Raw genomic sequence first — 23,584 nt, forward strand, 5'->3', positions numbered from 1 at the left:
ACTACTACAGACTTGAAAAGCAGACTTTCACACCCCAAACCCACAGAGCTGCACCACCAACCACCATCACACTCCTTACTTCCCCTCCTACATTCATAACAAGCCTATAGCCAGGACATCGTTGGCCATGAAGTCCTGTGAAAGCTTCCTGCTGGACCATCTCAAAAGCGTCACAGGTCTCCTCCTATAGGCAAACAAGTCTGAGGATGATGGAATCAATATAGGACTGCATTTCCTTCTAAAACGGCACAGGGACCTATGCGAGGATCTTGTTCATGGACTTTAGCTCTGCGTTCAACACCTTTATCCCTGAGCTTCTCTCCTCCAACCACCTCCAGTTCAGAGTCTTGCATGCCATCTTCCAGTGGATTTACAGCTTCATGACAGGCAGGACACAGCAGGTGAGGCTGGGGGACACAACCTCTTCCACACACACAACATGGACTGGGGCACTCCAAGGCTGTGTCCTCCATCTGCTGCTCTTCTCTCTCTCTCTCTCTCTCTCTCGCTCTCTCTCTACATGAATGACTGCACCTCAATGCACCCATATGCCAAAATTCTGAAGTTTTCAGATGATACCATAGCCATTGGATTGGCCTTATCGAATACTGTAACGACTTTACGTATCAACAGGATGTGGAGCAGCTTGAGCTTTGATGCATCTAACACAATCTGGAGCTGAACACGCTCAGGACTATAGCATTGATCGTGGACTCCAACATGCATCCTTTGCCCCAGCTGCCCCTCACCCCGTTCAACTGCTCTGTGTCAATCATTGAGACCTTCAATTTCCTTGGAATTAGAGTCTCCCACGACCTGAAGTAGGAGATAAACATCAAGCCTATCCTCAAAAAGGCCCAGTAGAGGATGGCTTGTGAGGAAGCTGACCTGCCACAGAAGCTGTTGAGCCACAAAGCAGTCATCAAATCAGTCCTGAGTTCACACATCACATTTTCGTTCGGTGCTGTCACAAAAAAAAGACAAACTCCGACTAGAACGGACATTCAAAAGTGCTGAAAAGATTGACGGTACCCCGCCACCCACCCTTGAGGACTTGTACGCCGCCAAAACTAAGACATGAACATGCAAAATCCTTTTGGATCCACCACATCCTGGGCACCACCTCTTCGAACTCTCTCCCTCAAGTAGGTGGTAACGGACAACTCCATTGTAACATGCTGCCAAGTTTGTCTTAAGATTGTTGTCACATCTCTGTCGGCCTATATTACATTAGTCCTGTATTCAATCGAAGTCTTTCCACTCTGCGCTATTTGCATATCTGTTGTTGACTAAGATTGGCCACTTGTGCTTGAAAAGTATCGGCTCCATTTCAACAATTGACAGTTTAGACTACTAGTACTTTAAACTTTCTCTGTGCCATTAGCACAATGGTCACTATACCACATTATTGATCTATTAGTCATTTTGCGGCAGCATGGTGTTTAGAGCATCTGCCTCACAGTTCTTAGGATCGGGGTTCAAATCCAGTTCAAGGTGTCCATGCCTCCTGCCCGAAGATTGCTGGGATAGGTTTCAGCACTCCCACGACCCTTAGAATAAGTGGCTCAGACAATGGATGGATGAATGATTTCTTTTATTTACCACAATGTCCCAATTTCATTGGAATTGGGTTTGTAGTTTATTTTCAAGCATTGTACTATTATAAATTGGCAGAGGACTGCATTATTTGTAGAACTGTCAATAAGTAAAAGTTATAATGACATTACCACAGCTTTACCTTTCATTGCTCAGTGACTCTCCAGACTGTTTCCATGTTTTTATGTCTCAAAAGTATTTTCTGTCAAATGACTGTCTGTTGTTATACGTGAGCGGCTCCAACTACCGGAGACAAATTCCTTGTGTTTTTGACATACTTGGCAAATAAAGGTGATTCTGAAGATAGCATATAATTATTGATCCTTAGTGTATTTCGACAGAAGCATGTCACAGCTAAATCCAACAGGGAAAAAAAAAAAGCAGTTTATTTGAAAGCGGTTAAATGGATGATACTGTGAAGGATTCATTGGAATGAATGAGCAGACCGTTGTCATTTGGGCCTGGTGACTATTTAGACTATTTGCCTTATTTGAAATATGAATTAAAGTAAGATATAAAAATACTAATACTATACTAATACTAGTATTGGTGAAAAAAGTGGTCTTGAGCATCCTTGATCATAATACAAAAAGTAATGCCATAGTAGATGCTATTTTTATTTTCCATCTGCATAGTTTTGCTGTCCATGTTCCTTTTTTTTTCAATTTAATCATTTACCTGTATTATAAAAAATGTGTCCGAGTTGTATGCCTCTCATCTTTCACTCGTTTGTGTATATCTCTTATCGAGCACCACATAAAGACGCAGACAACTCGCAGGCTCCTATGCAAAGTGAGATGTCAGAGTTAACCGTTTGAAATTGCATTTAAAGACTTTAACATATGCGTAACCTTGAACTATATTAGATTTTCTCCTTTGTGGTCTGTATAACACAGCTCCAACAGGCCATATTTAAATTGAAATCAAGTGTACAGTATGACCTTTTACAAAAAAGTACATGAAACCAATCAAACACTGAATTATGCTGCAGGTCCAGTGAAATTTTTGTACAACTTTAATTGAAAGAATGCTGTTACGCAATTTCAGATTGACTGAAAGATTGAAGGCACCCACCAGTTGTGTAATGACATGCCTGGCCTCCCAGGACCACCTGGGATGGAGGGCTGAGTGTGCATGTGATGTGACACACATGTTTTTAGTTAAATGTTTGTTTCACCCCTTCTTCCAACCCCACCCAAAGTCTCAGATCCTCCCAACACCGTCACATATTGTGTGTAAGTGCTGTGTATGTATATCCAAGTGGTTTGTCACAGGCATTGACCCCTACATGATCCTGCACAGAAGCCAAATCGTCCCAGGGAGGAAAGTGAGACAACATACTTTGCTGGTTATAAGAAATAGCATTAAACTATGAAATGTTAAAATCTGTTTAATCATATACAGGCCCAATTCTAACAAAGTTGGATGTTGTGTTAAGCCAACAAACAAAAAAAATTATAATTATGTTCACCATAGATTTAATTGAATACACTACAAAGACAATATTTCATGTTCACAGATAAACTTAATTTTTTCGCAAATAATCATTCATCTGGAATTTTATGGCTGCAACACATTCCTAAAAAAGCTGGGACAGAATCATGTGTCCCACTGTATTACATCACCTTTTCTTTTAACAACATCCAATAAATTTTTGGGAACTGATGACACAAATTCTGAAGCTTTGTAGGTAGAATTCTTTCCCATTCTTGCTTGATTTACAGCTTCAGCTGTTCAACAGTCTAGGGTCGTAATTATCGTATTTTACGCTTCACAATGCTCCACACATTTTCAATGGGAGAGAGGTCTGGACTGCAGGGAGGCCGTTCTACTACCCACACTTTTTTACAATGAAGCTACACTGTTGTAAAACGTGCAGAATGAGGTTTGGCATTGTCTCCAGAAATAAAGCAGGGGTGTCCGTGAAAAAGATGTTGCTTGGATGGCAGCATATGTTTCTCCAAAACCTGTATGCACCTTTCAGCATTAATGGTGCCTTACGTTACCCATGCTATTGGCACTAACACAGCTCCATACCATCACAGATGATGGCTATTCAACTTTGCGTGCATAAAAGTGTGGCAGCTTCTATTCCTTTTTGGCCCGGAGGAAACAACACCCATAATTTCCCAAAACAATTTTAAATATGTACTCGCCAGTCCACAGAACACTTTTCTACTACTAGTGCATCTTAGATGACCTCGGGGCCTGAGAATCCTTCAGCATTTCTCGGTGTTGTTGACAAATGTATTTTGCTTTGCATAGTAGAGTAAGAAGATGCACGTACAGATGTAGCTCCGAACTATATTTACTAATATTGTTTTTCTGAAGTGTGGCTGGCCCCATGTGGTGATTGATTCCTTTGTACATAGATATCAGTTTTTGATGCAGTGCCGCTTGAGGGATCGAAAGTCACGGGCATTCAATGTTGATTTTCGGCCATGCCGCTTACATGTCATGATCTCTCCAGATTCTCAGAACCTTTTGATGATATTATGGATCATAGATAATCATAGATCGATAGATCAGAGATCTCTCAATTCCTTCCAATTGGACAAGAGTTTAACTTCGCCCCATCTTTACTTGTGAATGACTGAGCAATTTGGGGAAACTCCTTTTATAATCAGTCATGCCACCCACCTGTTTCCAATTAGCGTGTTCACTTGTGGGATGTTGAAAATAGGAGTTTGATGAGCATTGCTCAACTTTTTTGCCACATGTCCCAACTTTTCTTTTTTTTGAATGTGTTGCAGCACAAAAATTCTAAATGAATGAATATTTGCGAAAAACAAAGTTCAGTTTGAGCTTTAAATATCTTGTCTTTTGTAGTGTGCACAATTAATTATAGGTTGAACATGTTTTGCAAATCATTGTTTTCTGTTTTCGAAGCACAGTGCCGCAGCTGTAGAGCGTTGGCCTCACAGTTCTGAGGACTGGGGTCCAAATCCCTGCCCTGCCTGTGTGGAGTTTGCATGTTCTACCCATGGCTGCGTGGGTTTTCTCCGGGCACGCCGGTTTTCACCTACAAATAGTAATAAAATAAAATATGCATTTATTGGGGACTCTAAATTGCCCCTAAGCGTGATTGTTAGTGCGACTGTCGTCTGTCTCCATGTGTGCCCTGCGATTGGTTGGCAACCAGTTCAGAGTGTACGCCCCTTCCTTCCTGATGACAGCTGGGATTGGCCCCAGCACTCCCATGACCCTCGTGAGGATAAGCGGCAAAGAAAATGGATGGATTGATTACATATTACATTATTAATGCACACAAAGTAATACATTTAGAGCTGATTAGTATGCTGTATATCATGCTAGACAGAGCCTTTAGAATTATGCAAAAGATTGCATGATCAAATTCACTAATCAATAGCATTATTAATGCATTTTTTTTCATTATGATCAACACTTTTCAACAATAAGATATTATGGAACTAATAAAATTAGACTAACTGAACATCTTAATCATTTGGGGCTTAATGCTTACCTGTATACGTAAATAAAGTGAGAATAATCCTGTTAAACTGTTATTGAAGATGACGTTTTCCCACATGGACCCTTCAAATTCAACAGATCAATTCAGTTCATCGATGGCTGTCAAAGCAAGACATTCCTTTTGATCCTTTTAACCTTGACACAAGGTCATTCAATCACAACAAACACATTCCCTCACCTCACCAAAATGTCAAAAAAAGACAGTGATGGCCGTCACCTCGACCATATTCAACACTTGGCTCCACACTCATTGATGGGAATATTATAAATTCCGCCTTGAAAATGGAGAAACAGTCCGTCTCGTTAATCCCCCCCACCACTACTAAAGTGATGTGGTCGGTCAAATGAGAAAAGCATCCTTAAGACAACCACCACCGTGCTGTGTGTTGCCTGCTGGAGGGGGAGCACTCTATGACATAGGAAGGAGTAAGGGAGCAACAAAAAAAAAAAAAAAAGTGCAGGCAAACATTCTAGCCCTGCTGGGCTTTGATGAAAATATCCTTGACATGCATGTGCACACATGCAACCGTTGTTTAAGACCTGCAGGGAGACTGAACGTATGTGTGCATACGTGGATGTGTGCACGCATACGTTTACTGGTCACAATACAAAATCTGCATTTCCCAATGTGAATGATCAATTATTAAAATGGTTTAATTCTTAGGGTTACTTCACTCAGAGAGCGTCTCTGCCATGAGGAATGGGAAAATCTTCACAGTGGCTAAAGCGTGACCGGCTTTTCTGTCACGGGAGAGTATGGCGCTAAGGTAGCATTGATCTCCCGAGAGATTGGGATGTTGTCACTTTACATGAGACAACTGACCACTCTCTAACAATTGCTCGACAAAACCCTCGTGTTTAAATTATCTTCCTGAACGGTCCTCTCAATTACACTAAAATTCTTGGTAGATGTTTTGGCACTGGATAGGCACTACTATCATCTGCTGGTTGCACTGCCCGGCTAACCACTCCTGTTCCATCCTGTCCTGTACTATTGGTGGGATAGAACCTGACTCCTAATTAATATTATTGTAGTGAAATGCAAATGTTTAGTTTTCTTTCTCTTTAGTTCTCTTTTCTCCTTCTATCTCCTTTCAACCCTGAGTTTTGTGTGACAGCAAAGAAATAGCAGCATAATGAGTAAAGCACAAATATACTTTACAGGTAATTCAGACAAACTTAAAGGGGTTGATTGTCAATTTTAGGATGAGACTTACCTTTGGCTTGTATGTTGTTGTGAGCATGGACATCTCAACGTTTTGCCCGCGGACTGGTTTGGGCTGGCGAGGCGCGGGCGGCCTGGCAGACTTCTGGTTGTTGCGGCACACACAAATGAAGAAAAAAAGCAACGCGATGGCTAATGGGATGGCCACACTTGGAACAAGAATATACAAGATCTCCATGTTGCCGCCACCAGACTTCTCCTTATGGTCTACAGGAAATGAGGGACAGAGTGGGGGAGGGGGAAAAAAATCATACACAACTGTAATCAATATTTTGAGTAAGAATTGCTGAAAAACATGGCCTCACCACAGATGGGTATGTCACAGAGCTCCATGCGCACCCCCTCGTCCAGTGTGAAGCACCAGGGAGCTTCATGTTTGTTTCCTGGGTTGCGGCAGTACGAATGACCCCCGTTGAGTTCCGGGTAGCGGAGAGCCAGAAAGTTGTGGCTGTGAGGATACTGGGAGTTCCACGGTTGACATTGACGGCCTGACTTGGTCATGCTGATGGTGCCGCGGTAATCTGATCCGCTGCTATTGTAACATTTGTGATCTGGTGAAGAGCAAAGAAGATGGCATTACAATGGACTTGGTCTCCATATTTAAGTTTACATTCATACGCTCAATAAAATTGTCCTTCAAGAGAACTAAAAGCCACATGAGATTTCTAATTTATTTATCCATTTTTTACACGCTTGATCACATTAAGTGGTCCACCAATCACAAGGCACAAACCGTTCACACCTTTGAACAATTAGAGTCTTCCATTTATCTAACAGCATACTGTGTTATATTAAATGTGGAAGAAAACCGCTGTACCCAGATTAAAAACATATGAGAGTGGGGAGAATATGCACATGCCACACATGGCCGGAACCCGGATTTGAACCCCCAACTTCAGAACTGTGATGCGGTGCCAACCACTCTCCCCTATGAGTTGTGGAAAGTGGATTATCACCAAATCTGACATGCTTAGGAGAATACCTATAAATAAAAATTCAACATAACCAAAAGAGTTGAGATTTGAAAAAAATGTCAGCAGGCATTTGAATACAAGCAAGAAGAAAATTAAAAACAAGGAATAGAAAAATTTACTGTATGGTGTTGAGACAAGCTCCCAATAGTCAATTCTGTCATGAATCAATTTTTGATTTCTTTACTTTGGTTTAATAATGCAAGATCAATAAATCAATAAGCAGCGCGGTGGACGACTGATTAGCACCTCTGCCTCACAGTTCTGAGGACCCAGGCTCACATCAGGCCTCGCCAGTATGGAGCCTCGTCGGTATGGAGCTTGAATGTTCTCTCCGTGCCTGCGTGGGTTCTCTTTGGGTAATCAGTTTTCTTCCCATATCTCAAAAACTTGCATGTTATGTTAAATGAAGACTCTAAATTGTCCATAAGTGTGAATATGACTGTGAATAGTTGTTTGTTTATATGTGCCCTGGGATTGGCTGGTGACCGGTTCTGGGTGGACTCTGCCTCTTGTCCAGAATCAGCTGGGCTCCAGCATGCCCGCCTCCCTTGCGAGGATAAGCAGTAGCGAAAACAAGTGAATCAATGAATGAATATTAATAAAAAAAAAACAATTACCAGCCACAGCATTAGGTACAGCTACACATCTCATGCAACAGCTACACAAAAAAAAAAAATCCCTAAAGATAAATCTCAGGATTGATTGACACCCCCCCATATTTTTGTGAAATAAGGTTACCAAAACATACGAGACAACATGCCGTATGACGGAGTGCATTTTTACACAGCTGCAAACTACAACCACAACAATAAATACACTTTGACGTTCACACTTATTACATTGCCTTTTATCTTGTGCACATAGCACATGATGTTGTCGCATTAGGGATCAAAAGTGCCTTACTTTTGTTAATTGGCTCCGCCATGGGGATGCCGATTCTAAGACAGTTGGCTGCCTCAAGGCTGTCCGAGGCTGCCAGATCGTCACAGTTAGGCAACTTCAGTCTTTTCAGTATGATCGCGTTCGAACGGGCGATGATGTACTCTGTCTTGCACAAGTCATTCTCCAGGATCTCACACTCATCTTTGCACAGGTCCCGGGGTTTGTCAACACCTGAGCTGCGGTCGCAGGTTGGGAAGGCGAAGTGGCAGAGGGATGGGATGGCAAACTGAGAGCAGCGATCGGAGAGATGGTTGGATGTGCCGATCATGGTGAAAGCCGCTGGGGACCATAGAAGGAAAAGTCAGTAACAAAGATTCAAGTACATAGTCTCTCTCATTTTTTTACTGTCTATTTGTTCACAGACACACACCATTTACGAAAAAAAATCAAAATCCTCATATTTTTAACTGTGTACATGCCTAAAGGATCAAAGCGATCGGCTGACAATAAAAATGTGCAGTTTTTAAATGTGTGAGAGCATGATTCATAGACTGCAGTTATCGCAAACACATGCTTCATTGTGGCGGGGATTATCACTTAAGTAGCTCTTTGGGAGGAGAGGACAAACAATTAAAGGTGAATGCAGAAAATTGGGTCTTTTCCAAACCACAAGCACAAGATCTACATATAAATTTCCGCCTTAAAAGCTAAATCCTACTCCACACGTCTTACAAATACGTGGCGTCGTAAATCTGCCCTGTCAGTGGTCCCCACGTTCCAGATAAGTGATATCATCAGTTGAAATCAAGAGCATATGCATAATTTAACCCTGCAAAATGTCTTAATTTGGATGGGACAAGAGTTACGAGGGTTGGATGTGTAGTGAAATTTTATTTCAGCTTATTGAAATAGAATTTCTATCAGTCAAGAAACACATTTCTGGAAAGATTCTCTATTAACTGGGAGTTGTAACTGACAAAGATTTTGCTTATAGGGCAACAGCGACCAGTAGAGTCATGCAAGGTGTTATGTCTGACATCAACAAGACATTATTGACATTACACTGGATCTAAGAATTGAGATGTGAGTTGAGGTGCATTCTTGAGGAACGAGAGGTAAAAATGACTTCACGTGTGTCTTACCTGTTATCTGAGTCTCGATCTCACCCTGCATCTGCAACGAGTCAACAAAGATGCTGCGGTTACCAATGAAGCGGGCACATGCAATGCCTCTGTACGGTTGGCAGAACCCCTCCTCGTCAAAATCCTCCCTGAAAAAACACAGACAGACACATTTTAGAACATCTCTGAAATACATAAAGATCACTTTTGTAACAATGACACTGGAACTTGGATCTTTATACACTGAAAACCCCCGAATACGACCTCTATAGATGTATTTAGGCCACTGTGTTACAATACAAATTCCCGCCACTAGAGGCCACCCTGCAGCCATTAACTTGTCTCCCTATAGGTCTTAATCAAATTCCACTCAAGTCAAAAGCCACAAGCTATAAAACGCACATCTCACTCCAAGGTGAAACTACTTCAAGAATTAATGTTTGCCTGTTTGTATTTATTCCATTTTATGTCACTGATTTACCTTTATGAGCCATTATTTGGAACTTGTGTACCAAGGAGAGATGGGGGAGGGACGTAGTGTGATAGTTTCATGACTAAATATATTCAACTTTAATTTCATGTTCACTTTTCTTTCCACATTTTTTGGTTTCATCCAAACGATACCCAGAAAACCAACACGATGAACATCGAAAATTGGTCCTCATATACAGACACACCACACAAAAAGCCACATGCTGAATATTGGCTTGGTGTGAGATCACTGAGTCATGTGCTCTAAATCGTGCCATATGGGACCTTAAGACCAGGCAATATATGAGGATAGGGCGTGATGATGTTATGTATGCGCCCCCCACACACACACCACAGAAACATATTGTAGCTATTGGCTGACTGAAGAAAAACCTCATGGACCCACACATATTTAAACCTATTGCTGTTCTACATCTCTGCAATAAAATCCCTTCACAAAAAAAAAGTTCAGTTTAATCCAAGTTAAAAAAAAGACTGCAGACTTACTGTACAATTATGAGTAAACCTCCTCTGAAACACAGGCAATAAAAATAAACTTGTTATTAATTGGTGAACTATTAAGTTAAAGAAAGCATGTACTGTACACTTAATTTACCTGCATTAATGCAGGTAATTTAATTAATATACCTGCATTAATGCTCATTTGTTATCTTTGTTACATGCTGGTGGGAGTAAGGGAAAGTTTGAAAGTTTTCTGTAAACTATAATTTCCTCACAACTGAAAAAAGGCCAATCAAATGTTTTAAAGTTCAAGTGGACACACACACATGCACACGTGCACACACATACACACAGCCATCCTTAGTTATGAGGGCATCACGGAGTGAGCACGGGGTCATGAGGTTCCCTCTCTCTGAGGAGTGTTAAGTGACTGAGGGGTCAAGGTCAGCTCTCTCCATGTGTCCCCCACATACAGACATATTCACATGGATGTTTCAGACATACAAGCAAAACACATTAAGCTATGACCACAGCAACATGATAATACGTACTAACTTTACACATGGTTCATCTCTACTATCTATAATTTCATTACATTCAGAATGCGGTGGTTGCCAATGGATGGAGTAGCATTTTTTTCATCAAAATATATCTTCAGACATTTTCCTTTAGAAACCGGTTTCATAAGTGTAAGTGTAAATCATATTGGCACTGGGTATAGTAGGACAAGGAATCACAAAGAAAAGTATTTCAGAATTTTGATTGGTTCTTCTGTTAATGTCAAAATGGAATATGGAAAAAAAACATGCATATTTAGTGAGGTATGTTCAGGGAGCCAGGAGGTCAGTTTTATTGTGTGTCATTGAAGATAAAAGACTTTCATCCACTAACATTTTTTGCCACAGACACGCAAATAATATGTTCAAGCATAGCATTCACCACAGTGCAGCCTGAGTCCGACCAGGAAAATGGAACTGCAGCCAAGTCAAACAGCTTCAAAGGAACGAGCCATGTCCAAAAGTTGACCCCTCTCTGGTTCCTCCAACTATTCATTTTCTGTAGTGGTGTCCTCATTAGGATTGCGACTGAGCTGGAACCTACCACAGCTGACCTTGTGCGAAAGGCCTAGCCACTTGCACTAAACAGAAACAAACCATTCACGCCTAGGCACGAATTTGCATCTTCAACTAATCGAACACGTACAGTAGTTGAAATCAGAACTTTAATTACACTCGATAAAAAGACATGCCCCCCCTCACTGTCTGACATGAACTCAGACTAAAGTTATCCTGTTTTAGCTCAATTATCACTGCCAATATTGTTTCTCTTCGCCAAATACCAGATTATCCATCCATTTTCTTAGCTGGTTATCCTCACAAGGGTTGTGGGAGTGCTGGAGCCTATCCCAGCTGTCATTGCCCAGGAGGCAAGGTACACCCTGAACTGGTTGCCAGCCAATCGCAGGCCACAGAGAAACAAACACATATTTGCACTCATAATCATTCCTTGGGGCAATTTCGTGTCAAATTAATGTTGCATGTTTTTGGGATGTGGGAGAAAACCAGAGTGCTCGGAGAAAACCCATGCAGGCACGGGGAGAACGTGCAAACTCCACATTGGCGTTCCTGGGATTGAACCCAGGTCCTCAGAACTGTAAGACCAACGCTTTACAGATGCCCCACCGTGCCTCCAATACCAGACTAATGAGGGGATTAAAAAAAATCCCCTAAGAGAATTTTGGATTACTTTTCCTTCTAAATCAGTACTTTACATACATTTCGTTAGTATTTGGTACAACTGGCTTTAAACTGCATGACTTGGGCCAAACATTTTTTATATCCCACCACAAGCTTCCAACATTAGTTGGCAGAAATGGACTGTTTCCTCATGACAGGAGTGTTGTAACTGCGACAAATTTGTATGCCACCTTGCTTGCACATCTCTTTCAGGTCAGCCCATAAATTTTCAAAATGACTGAGATAAGGGCTTTGCGATGGCGACTCCAGAACATGACTTTGTTATCCTGAAGTTACTTTGTATTCAGTTTATCACTATGCTTTGTGTCATTTTCCATTTTATATGCAAACCATTTTGATGATCATAATTACCTTTCTGCTTCCTATTAAATACATTTTTCCAGTATTTCAATGAAAGCCCGGTCTCGCTCATGATCCTACCTTTGTCGATTGGAGGGTTCAATTTGTATCCACCACACTAGCTTAAAAGTTGTGTTACACAACAGTGAGGTGAGGATTGGAGCATACTCAGTTCAAAATTCCTACAGCTACTTTAAAGAGTCCTGTTCACTGATGCTGGAATGACAAAATGAAGACACAGCCATGTGAAAGCAGTCTGTGTGCATTCATCAAATTGTATACGCACTGTATCTTGAGCAAGGAGCATCAAGTTGGCTTGGTAATATATGCTTTTATAGAGCATGTCGTTAGGAGCTATTCAAAGCCGTTTATTTTATACAGCAGCCGCAAGGTCATGGGGGAAACGTCATCCACAATCTGTGATCCAGATCAATACAAAAAGAAAGACTAGACTTACCACATAACCCTAAATACAGAATTGAAGACACTGATTCATTGTTCAATCACATTTTTTTCCAACCTCATTATTTATTGAGGGAAGCCCTCTGTTAGCAGTCGTGTTTTTCTTGCAGCACCGCTCTGACTCACGTCCATATGGACACCTGGGTGGCGCCGGCCAAAGTGCGGACACAATGCGTGATTTATGAAATACACCGAGCAGGTTGACGACACATTTATTAGGCTTTCTAAAACTATGATTCAGAAAAAAAAGAACTAAAGAAAACAAGTCATCAAAAAGTATAGATCATTCGATATGAAAGCACCTTGACTGATGGATGATGTTTGAATAAACAAGTCTTTCACACAAGCATCAAGGAAAAAAAAACTTAGAAAGATTTCTAAAATAATTGAAACAGGAATACATGTGAACTTAAAACTAAAATACAGGCGGAAAATTGACAACTAAAAAGTGATCGCCATGCAGAAAACAAGAGACAGACGGTAAATAGAAGGCCGGCTTGCTGGAACGCGACTTTATCTGCACATGCGTAGTGATGTCAAAAGATGCCAGGATTGGTCAAACCGACTATCAAGTCAATCGACATATTAGCCACACCTGAATGAAGCGAAAAGATGGATGATAGGGTGGCGTCTTTTTTTTGCACGCAGTCACGTGATCGAAAAAAACTGCTCTGGCCCTGTTCTACTATCACACGTCAAGTACAGGGAACTATGAGCAGTGAAGGTATAACATTTTGGAAAGAGACTTGGAGTGATGGGTTTGACTCCCGTTTTGAGGTTACGCGGACATGAAATTCAACACTCTGTTGGGGGTAGCGGTGGGATGGGGAGTGGATGGGGTGACATAAAAAAGATGGGATATACAGTAAAACGAAGGAGGGAAATCCCTGCTGAACATTTATAATTTTAGGGTCTGTCTCCAGGAGCTAATGTGGGTGCTGAGTGAAGTAGAGATGAGCTGAAAACCAGCGTCAGGCCACACCCTTAACACGCTGATTTGGGGGATGCACCTCAGCAGGCTGCTTGTCTTCAAAAAAATTCACCTCTGAGATTTGCTTCAGATCCAGACGCTACCACCAACCCAGACATACTGCCACAGCTTCCTGTTGCTACTTAAACAGTCATCAATGAAACAGGCAGGATGTGAGTTTCATTGTCATCATTTGCTTGAATAATGTGGACTTGAAGTATACTATATTTGGGGATTATCATCATTACCCTGCACAAAATGTTCACTGACATTTCATGTGCTAGACCCTTAATACCGGCCCGACCGCAAAGATGGTGTAAGGCCATTAGAAATGTAAAATACAGCCGTGATTGCAGGATGTAATGATCTCTCTCACTGACAGGGAGCTAAAATGGTCACGAGAGAGTGAGGTTGACTGAGGTCTGTGGCTGCCAACGGCCCATGACCGCACTGGGAATGAACAGTGAGCCGGGCCAACTCAGGCACCGTGTTAAACACAATAGAGAAAGAAAGGGTCCTCGTGTTACTACTGCTTACTGAATGCAATAAAAGAGGCTTCTGTCAGCGAAGAACTCAGAGATTTAGAGTCCACTGCCAGACGCAGGAAACGAGGCAACTGAAGTAAGGAGAGGATTGGAGAGTTCTTTGGTTATTTGGAGACTGACCAACAGGCTGTTTTGTTACTTGATATCAGAGGTTTCACTTGATCATGGCGCTAGATGAATAGCTGCAATTCATGACAATCCATAAAATCTATCATCACAATTCAGTACAAATTAGGGGTTTCAAACAAATGGCCTGCGAGCCAGAATCGGGCTGTCTAGGGGTAAAATCAGGCCTGCGGGCAATGTTCTGCCCATCACTCAGGTTTCAGTATATATGTATATATATATATATATATATATATTATATATATATATATATTTATACTTTTATTTTGACAAATACAATAGAACCCAAAGTGCTGTGAATTCCGTGATGTGACGTACAAAGCTCAGAGAAAAAAGATGGGCAAAGTGGGGGACCCCTCCAATTAATATGTAGTAAAAGCGTGAGTTTGTGTGAAACAATGCCAATATATGTTATATATAATGTATTGTTTGTTTAGTAATTTCATGTGCAAATGTGCATTTATGCAGTTAAAATGTTTGTGAAGTTAATTGGGACAAGGGTTTATTAAAGCTCAGATAAACATGGTTAGGTGAGACAAACAAATCATGTGAGTGACTCGTCGTAGTAGCAACCCCCCGACAAGGAAAAGCTGGAAGTCACTTCTTCAATTTTAATTTAAGATACAAGATAATTTGATAAATGCTCAAAGTTGGAGAGAGGGTTGCTAATTGTTTGTGCAGACTAATGCTAACCTCATTTAATTCATTGCTTTTTATCGCAAGGTAATGGTGACAATTAAATAAGTAGCAAATTTGAGTTTCTATTTTCACTTAATATGGATAGACATGTTGAATATATTTATTTAGTTTTCAGTTTTTGTTTCACTTGTTCGATCTGCCTGTTTACTTTTACAAGGCAGGAGGAAAACTACACTTTCAGTCCAAGTTCCCACTTTAGTTGGTATGTTGTGATTAGTCAGTTGTGCCTTTCAAGATTTTCAGATGGATGTGGAAATTTATGTCATTTTAAAAAGATTTTTAAATAGGATGTTTTACAATAAGTGCATAGTGTGTCCATATATTGTGACCTCTTAAAGCCCGGGTGTCATCCCTATAAACATTCTAATATAGATATTGTAATGAAAAACATATTATTCACTTCAATGTCTATACGAAAAAAAAAAAAAAAGGAGTGGAGAGCGCGTCATCCATGCACAAAGTTGCGCAATTGAGTGTCCCTCGACATCCAAGTGATCCCCATATTAGTCGCGTCCTCTGTCCTTGACGTCTTCGTGACTTCATCTATTATTTTTTTTTTTTGGAGCTGTATACACACCTACCTGTTATTTGGAATCCACGAAGCTCTTGTCCTCGGCACCCGTGCAATCCATTTTTCACAACGAACCGGGTCTCTTGCAAACTTATGAAAGGTAAATCCATCCTCCTGAATGTTAAAGCATTATCTAGCAATGCAATGAGCCAGCATTTTGGCTAACACGAAGGAACAACGAGCTACCTTCCCGGAGGTAAAACTAATGGAAACAAACGAGTCCACTAGGGGGTGCCTCTGTCCTGTATGTCACTTCCTGCTTCTTCTCCAAAACAAATCGCTCGAGAGGATTTTCATGGCGGGAGTTACAAAAAGCTGTATACGTCAAAATCATGTTTTGTGGTGAAAAAACACATGGGACCATATTGGCTGTGGGGTGTTCTTTAATAATACACCAAAAATCATCCGTTTTGACGACACTTGACCTTTAAGTTGCAACTCTAGATGAAAACATTCATATTGTTGAAACTGCACTTATTTTTTTTCAAGATTGCACAGAAGATTTAAAACAAGATAAATCAGTAAATGTGAATATTTTTCCAAATGCAGTTGTAATGATGTCCGCCCAAAAAGATGGTAAAAATAGTTGATTTGTCGTTAATAATAGCTTATAAGGCCACGGATATATGGGTGTGACACACTTGAGATCATAATAGGTTGGATGTGGCCAACGAACTAATGAGTTTGACACCCCAGGTCCAAATGTTTCCACCAAGGAGTACGGCTCTATTCTGCTCCGTTCACATTTCAGGTGTCAATTGCAAATGTCTGAACATATGTGAGTTGAAGCGAGGGCATGCTCAAAGGCCCAATGTCCCGTACGTACTGTGCTTCAGTCCTGATTACCTCTCTCCACCGGCTTGCTGGAAAACTAACACATTTACTTTGCCATGACTTCAAAAGACAACACTGCATTCCTGAAACACAAGTCATTTTGTTCTTTGATGGCGGATGGAGGGATTGATCACAATGATTGTACAACAAGTTTCCTATTGTAAGAGTCATCTTCATTTCAATTATGGCGCCGATCCTGTGCAAAGTAACAACCACATGTAGATTTGAGGGTTGTGTACACTAACAGACCCTGGACCCAAAATAAATGTAACTTATTCTTATTGTAATTATATTTATATTTCACCAAAAATTCAGGGCTATTCAGGTTCCTCCATCTACTAGTTTCAATTAGGGGATTTGCAGTTGTAGATTGTCATAGAGTAAAATACAATCTTCAACCTGCACAAACGACGACAGTATTAAGAAATACAGATTGTCTTTAAGAAATGTTAAGTTTCATTGGTTTATTATAAATAAGTATAAGATATCACAGAATTATCCAAACAACATATCCTGTGGTCTGGGATGTGTTAAAATTATTTGGCCCTCCCGTATCTGCCACAATAGGCAACTCGTGGGCTACATCCAACCTGTCCACAGTCTCTGACGGGCTCTTACAATGTTCAGCAGAATCCTCCCTCTACACAAAGGTTGTCCATTCTTGTTGAAAACTTCGGTGGTACTCTTTTTTTTTTTTTTTTTTTTGAGCGACCTTTGTCAAAAGTATTTCCATAATTACATAGTTGTTCCGACATTATCAGCGTTCAACTCGACGCCAGTGAACTACGGCAACCTCACTGGGACAAACTGTCTGTGCATCATTGCGGGAACACAGCTTCCAGGTGAATCCGCCATGCAACTTTACGGGAAGTCATTGGATGGCTCGACAAAGTATGGGCTTTTGTGATAACCAAAATCCTCATGTCGGGATTCAGAAAGCCTGGAATAAGTTAGTTGTAACTGCAACCGACGATGAGTCTGACATAAGTGACGTAGAAGAGGAGGCGGCGCGTCGTCTATCTCAGGAGTTGGCGGACTTGTTTAGAAGTGACACAGGGGATTTCACATTTCATTCGATTTTAGTTACCGGATATTTGGAGTGACACAGATGGTTTTGGTAAACTTCTTAGTATGTTATTTATGCTATAGTTATTGGAATAACTGTTAATATGTTATGTTAACATACCAGGCACATTCTCAGTTGTGTCATGCAACGTAAGCATACCGTTCAGCCCGTTGTTGCCTCTATTCTATTTTTATTTGAAATTGTTCGTCATTTAAATTTTAAATGACATGTCTGTTCTTGGTGTTGGAGTTTATCAAATAAATTTCCCCCAAAAATGCGACTTATATTCCAGTGCGACTTATAAATGTTTTTTTTTCTTCGTTTTTATGTATTTTATGGCTGGTGCGACTTGTACTCCAGAGCGACATATAGTTCGGAAAATATGGTAATAACAATTTTACACACGAGTGGTTGAAATGAAACACATGAGGTTAGCATGTTTGCGTCGGTCTTGACAATTGTTCCAGTTTCTCATCTGCTCCCTTTTGGGTCACGTGACGTCACATACTGTACTAAGAAAGTGTAACTGGATTGGCTGGCTGTTTGGTTCTGACCTGAAGTAACCCTGGCTGGTGGCACAAATGGTGAATTTTAGACAGCAAATTGTAGCCAGTTGAATTTCAGACAGCGAATTATAGCCAGTTGAATTGTTAAAGGGAAATTTCGGAGGATTGGATTAACAATGTATCCAATGGATCATGTCATATGTACTGTACCTTGCCAATGTGTTGTTAATCCTCTCTCATTTAGAGATTTAGAAGATTTTTTATCGGCAATTACGAATTTTCATGGGCGGCCCCATTTTGGTGAGTCACATGACCTACGTGCGTGGATGTGATGTAATAGACGCGCCAAGAAAGGCGCGCTTATGTTGGGAAACCATTATGGCCAGCGCTGATTTCTCGGATTTATCCTTATCTGAATATGAAATACCAGTTTCGGTTGATCGGAAAGATGGAGGAATACTTCCATACAGGTTTGAACACGTGGCTATAAATAGTGTAGAATATTTTCGGATGGTTCTTCGGACGGGAATAACGTGGAGTCTGACTACTCGGCTGACGCACGGGACATTAAGTGCGTAAACAAAGGCTCGGTTACATTCCTACACAATCATGGACAGCGCTGATTTCTTGGATTTATCCTCATCTGATGAAGAAAAGCGAGTCGGCCGACACGCGGGACACACCATTCATCCATCGATTTTGGAGTGCGTTTAGGCGAGCCAGCGGAGAACTGCACTGAGGACAGCACTCGAGGCTACGGAGGATGGTAGAACCCATCAGTGAAAGGTACCCCTTATATTGTGGGAAAGGTTGTTTTGGCCAACAGGGTGGCCGGGGTCCAAGTGATAATTAAATGATCTTTGGCATCGTGGAAGTCAATACTGCCTCCACAACAGCAGCACGGTAGGTCAGCAGTAAAGCTTTGGCCTTACACTTCTGAGGACCTGGGTTTGATTTTTGTGGCGTTTTTTTCCCCCTTTTTTATTAAGTGGAGTTTTGTGTGTGTGTGTGTGTGTGTGTGTGTGGTGTGTGTGTGTGTGTGTGTGTGTGGGGAGCATTGTGGAGTTTGCATGTTCTCCCCATGCCTGCGTAGGTTTTCTCCGGACACTCCGGTTTCCGGTCCTGAAATAATTCTTTTTCTTACTGGGGAGAACATGCCACCGAACATTTCGCGGATTATTTCTATCTGAATTATGGCAAAATTTAGCGAGTTCGATCGTGGTTGTAACGCATGTGAAGACGCTACAAACCGGCAAGGATTTCTTTGTTTGCGTGCCTTTTACGTCACATCCGCGCATGTAGGTCATGTGACCCTCGAAAATGGCGTAGTTGCAGATAAAAATCTTCTCAAAACACCATTAAATGGGAGAGGATTAACATCACATTGTCAAGGTACAGTGCATATGACATGACCTATTGGAAACATTGTTAATCCTAAAAACAGTGATTTCCCTTTAACACTGAAAAGTTACACTGAAGTATAAGTATTGAAAATGTGATCACTTTACATTTCAAAGTCAAACCCTGTTTTCTGTGGCGTTTCAAATTCAAATCCTGGTGGGACATATTTACTTCCATATAAAACCACATCTTGTTCACAGACAACAAGCAGCACTGAACAATATCTCAACAATATTGTATTCACTGGCGAAAATTATTTCAAGCTATTTGAGTTGGTTTGGCAACTCGAGTCATGTGGCTTACACATCCTACAATGGAAACCCAACATAGATCATCTTCACAAAGTGTATGGTGACAAAGCACAAACTAAACTGTACATATGGGTGTAAACATGGTTTTAGTGTCATGGTGGTCCAGGAAGTTGGGGCAAGTCTGAAACGTTCATCATCAGGGGACCAAAGTTGCTGTCAAAAAACTATGGCAGGCATTCCATTTAAGTTCTTTTAGTTGTGTGACGCTGGTGTAGGAATCCATCTTGGCCTCGCCCGATAGCTGTGGTATCTATGCCTGGCTCAGTGAAGTACACTTTGCATATACTTTCCCATATACAATGCATTCCACACAATCCACCATTTGTTTTGGCAGAAAATGTAAAAAGCCATCAATCTCCATATGTATGAAGAATTTAGGGAAAACGATGTAAGCCATAGTAGTTTGTATGGCAGATTTACTCAGCACGTTTTATCAAATATGTGTTACTTTTTTGGGGAATTTGTCCTCACAGGTTGGCAGACACCACTGTGAATGTTGGCAACACATACAGGCCAACCCAGCAGCATGTAGGAAAAGGCCTAACATCAGCGATGTGCAGTCATTTCTCCGAGAAGAACGCCATTGTATCAAAGCTCACAGTGAGGGAGGGAATGTGTCAATCACATTGTTAATTAGCAACATGAGTGGGTGTTGCTGTTTAAACAGTCATGTATAAGCAAAATCAGCAACAGTGGGACCTCCGTTTATGATGGTCCTGACCCACGATGTTTTGTGGATAAGGACTTTTATGTGTCCCTTACTGTGTGCATGCAATGTTGAAGTGTAAGGGAACGTTTTTTTATTTGATTATTTTATATTTTAGTCTTAAGTTAAACATTTACCGTAATCATGGCTGAATTACTGTGTAAGCGTGGCTCAGAACACACAATTTGGGTTACATTTGTGTCACTGGAACTGATCTCTGTTGTGAACAGAGTACTCCCTGTACATGTTTAAATGTCCATGTGGTACAGTGAAGAAAATAAGTATTTGGACACCCTGCTATATTGCATGTTCTCCCGCTTAGAAATCATGGAGGGGTCTGAAATTATCACCATAGGTGCATGTTCACTGTGAGAATCTAAAAAGAAAAATCCAGAAATCACAATGTATGATTTTGTGTGTGTGTGATACAGCTGCAAATAAGTATTTGAACACCTGGGAAAACCAATGTTAATATTTGGTACAGTAGCCTTTGTTTGCAATTACAGAGGTCAAATGTTTCCTGTAGTTCTTCACCAGGTTTGAACACACTGCAGGAGGGATTTTGGCCCACTCGTCCACACAGATCTTCTCTAGATCAGACAGGTTTCTGGGTTGTCGCTGAGAAACAGAGTTTCAGCTCCCTCCAAAGATTTTCCATTGGGTTTAGGTCTGGAGACTGGCTAGGCCACGTCAGAACCTTGATATGCTTCTTACAGAGCAACTCCTTGGTTTTCCTGGCTGTGTGCTTCAGGTGTATTGTCATGTTGAAAGACCCGGCCATGACCCATCTTCAATGCTCTGACTCTGGAAAAGAGGTTGTTCCCCAAAATCTCACAATACATAGCCGTGGTCATCCTCTTCTTAATACAGTGCAGTCGTCCTGTCCTGTGTACAGAGAAACACCCCCAAAGCATGATGCTACCACCCTCATGCTTCACAGTAGGTATGGTGTTCTTGGGATGGAACTCATCATTCTTTCTCCAAACACGGTTAATGGAATCATGACTTATGAATTATGAATTAAGTTCCATTTTGGTCTCATCTGACCACAAAACCTTCTCCCATGACTCCTCTGTATCATCCAAATGGTCATTGGCAAACTCAAGACGGGCCTTGACATGTGCTGGTTTAAGCAGGGGAACCTTCCGTGCCATGCATGATTTCAAACCTGGACGTCTTAGTGTATTACAAACAGTCACCTTGGAAACGGTGGTCCCAGCTCTTTTCAGGTCATTGACCAAGTCCTGCTGTGTAGTCCTGGGCTGATTCCTCACCTTTCTAAGGATCATTGAAACCCCACGATTGCTCCAACAGTGGACCTTTTTTTACCAAGCTGCTTGGCAATTTCTCCGTAGCCCTTTCCAGCCGTGTGGAATTGTACAATTTTGTTTGTGTTGTCTTTGGACAGCTCTTTGGTCTTGGCCATGTTACAAGCTTGGCTGATTGTATGGGATGGACAAGTGCCTTTATGAAGGTAGCGGACTCACACAGGTGCATCTGATTCAGGATTATACATGGAGTGGAGGTGGACTTTTAAAGGCAGACTAACTCGTCTTTGAGGGTAAGAATTCTATCTGATAGACAGGTGTTCAAATACTTATTTGCATCTGTATCACACACAAATGAATAATGAAAAAAATAATCATACATTGTGATTTCTGGATTTTTCTTTTTAGATTCTCTCTCTCACAGCGGACTTGCACCTACGATGAAAATTTCAGACCCCCCCCCATGATTTCTAAGTGGGAGAACTTGCAATATAGCAGGGTGTTCAAATACTTAATTTCTTAACTGTATTTGGAGGGTTGTTTAGCTATACACAACCATGGAAAAGAAAGAGAAGGCATGTTCATGTGCCAGAGCTACAGTAAAACATCCAAAGTATCACAGATAGTGTGAATTCTAAACAGTGAAGTTGATTAATCTGTTGTTGCTGAGGCTTATCGTACTTATAAATTGAAAACAGCAGTGATCATTTCAAAAGATCAACCAATAAAAATATCTGATTATTGCTATGCAAGCAAACAGATGTGCTTTCAATGGAAACCAGTAACATATTCAGAATTTGTCCCTGGAATGCTCTCAACTTTCCACTCTACCTCACTACTTGATGTAAATTATACAGAAAGGTTTTCCTGCATGATTTATGACCGAATTATTGCGCTCATCAAACAGTTCAATCTGCAGGTAAAAAAGCAGGCATGGTGTACAACGACAAGAGTACACATGTTTTCCCCTACTGATAACTGGCGGTGCTTATAGAACAAGTAGACACATGTCTGAACACAAGCAACCTGAAATATTTCTTGATGTCAGTGATTAGCAGTTACTAAAACATTTAGGACGGAGGAGGGAATCGGCATCATAATGTGGAGCTCATGAATAATATTTTCTAACACAATCTACTGTGAAGGCCTGCTGACAAAATAAACAGAATTGCTTGCAGGATAAATATAGGGATACTTCAGCAAAGCATTTGAATGTTTTTTTTTTTTTTAATTTGACAACAAGCGTGATTGTAGTCAGCATTGTACATCATGGTTTCAGGTGAAAATGGTTACAAGAAAATGGATTTCCAAATCAAACCCTTGGCCAGCCAGTTCTTGGCCATTGCTGTGTTGTCTGGACAATTTTATTCCAGATTATTTTGGTCAAGCCACATCACCTCATTAAAGCGGGTGAAATCACGGTGAAAAGGCACGCACAGAGGCCTAAATCGTAAATCAGCATAAATGGAAAGGTACACTTTGGAGGTTGGAGGGTGCAGGATAAATTGTCCTAAAAGTCATAAACCATCCATTATCTGTACTGGTTATCGTCACTGGAGTCACGGGTGTGCTAGAGCCCATCCTAGCTGACTTTGGACAAGAGTCAGGTACACAATGGACTGGTTGCTAGCCAATAACAGATAGAGCACATAAAGAGAAACAATCATTCAGACTCACAATCACACGTAAGGAGAATTTACAGTCTTGACTGAATCTAAGATGCATAATTGCAAGAAATAGGAATACACGGAGAAAACCCACACAGCCATGGGGTGAACATGCAAACTCCAAACAAGAAGG

General features: G+C 41.0%; 1 protein-coding gene across 2 annotated transcripts in view; it reads right to left on the minus strand.

The window, feature by feature from the left end:
• The window catches only part of ror1 (receptor tyrosine kinase-like orphan receptor 1), a 154,124-nt gene that overhangs the window by 9,062 nt on the left and 121,478 nt on the right, over positions 1-23,584 (minus strand). For both annotated transcript variants that reach the window (XM_061825764.1, XM_061825765.1), the window contains 4 exons: positions 9,312-9,439; positions 8,191-8,508; positions 6,619-6,864; positions 6,306-6,520 (listed from right to left, as the gene is read on the minus strand). In XM_061825764.1, the coding sequence (XP_061681748.1) occupies positions 6,306-6,520; positions 6,619-6,864; positions 8,191-8,508; positions 9,312-9,439 (907 nt within the window). The remainder of the gene's footprint in view (positions 1-6,305; positions 6,521-6,618; positions 6,865-8,190; positions 8,509-9,311; positions 9,440-23,584) is intronic.

Source organism: Syngnathoides biaculeatus, chromosome 7 (assembly GCF_019802595.1).
Source record: "Syngnathoides biaculeatus isolate LvHL_M chromosome 7, ASM1980259v1, whole genome shotgun sequence".
Taxonomy (NCBI): domain Eukaryota; kingdom Metazoa; phylum Chordata; class Actinopteri; order Syngnathiformes; family Syngnathidae; genus Syngnathoides; species Syngnathoides biaculeatus.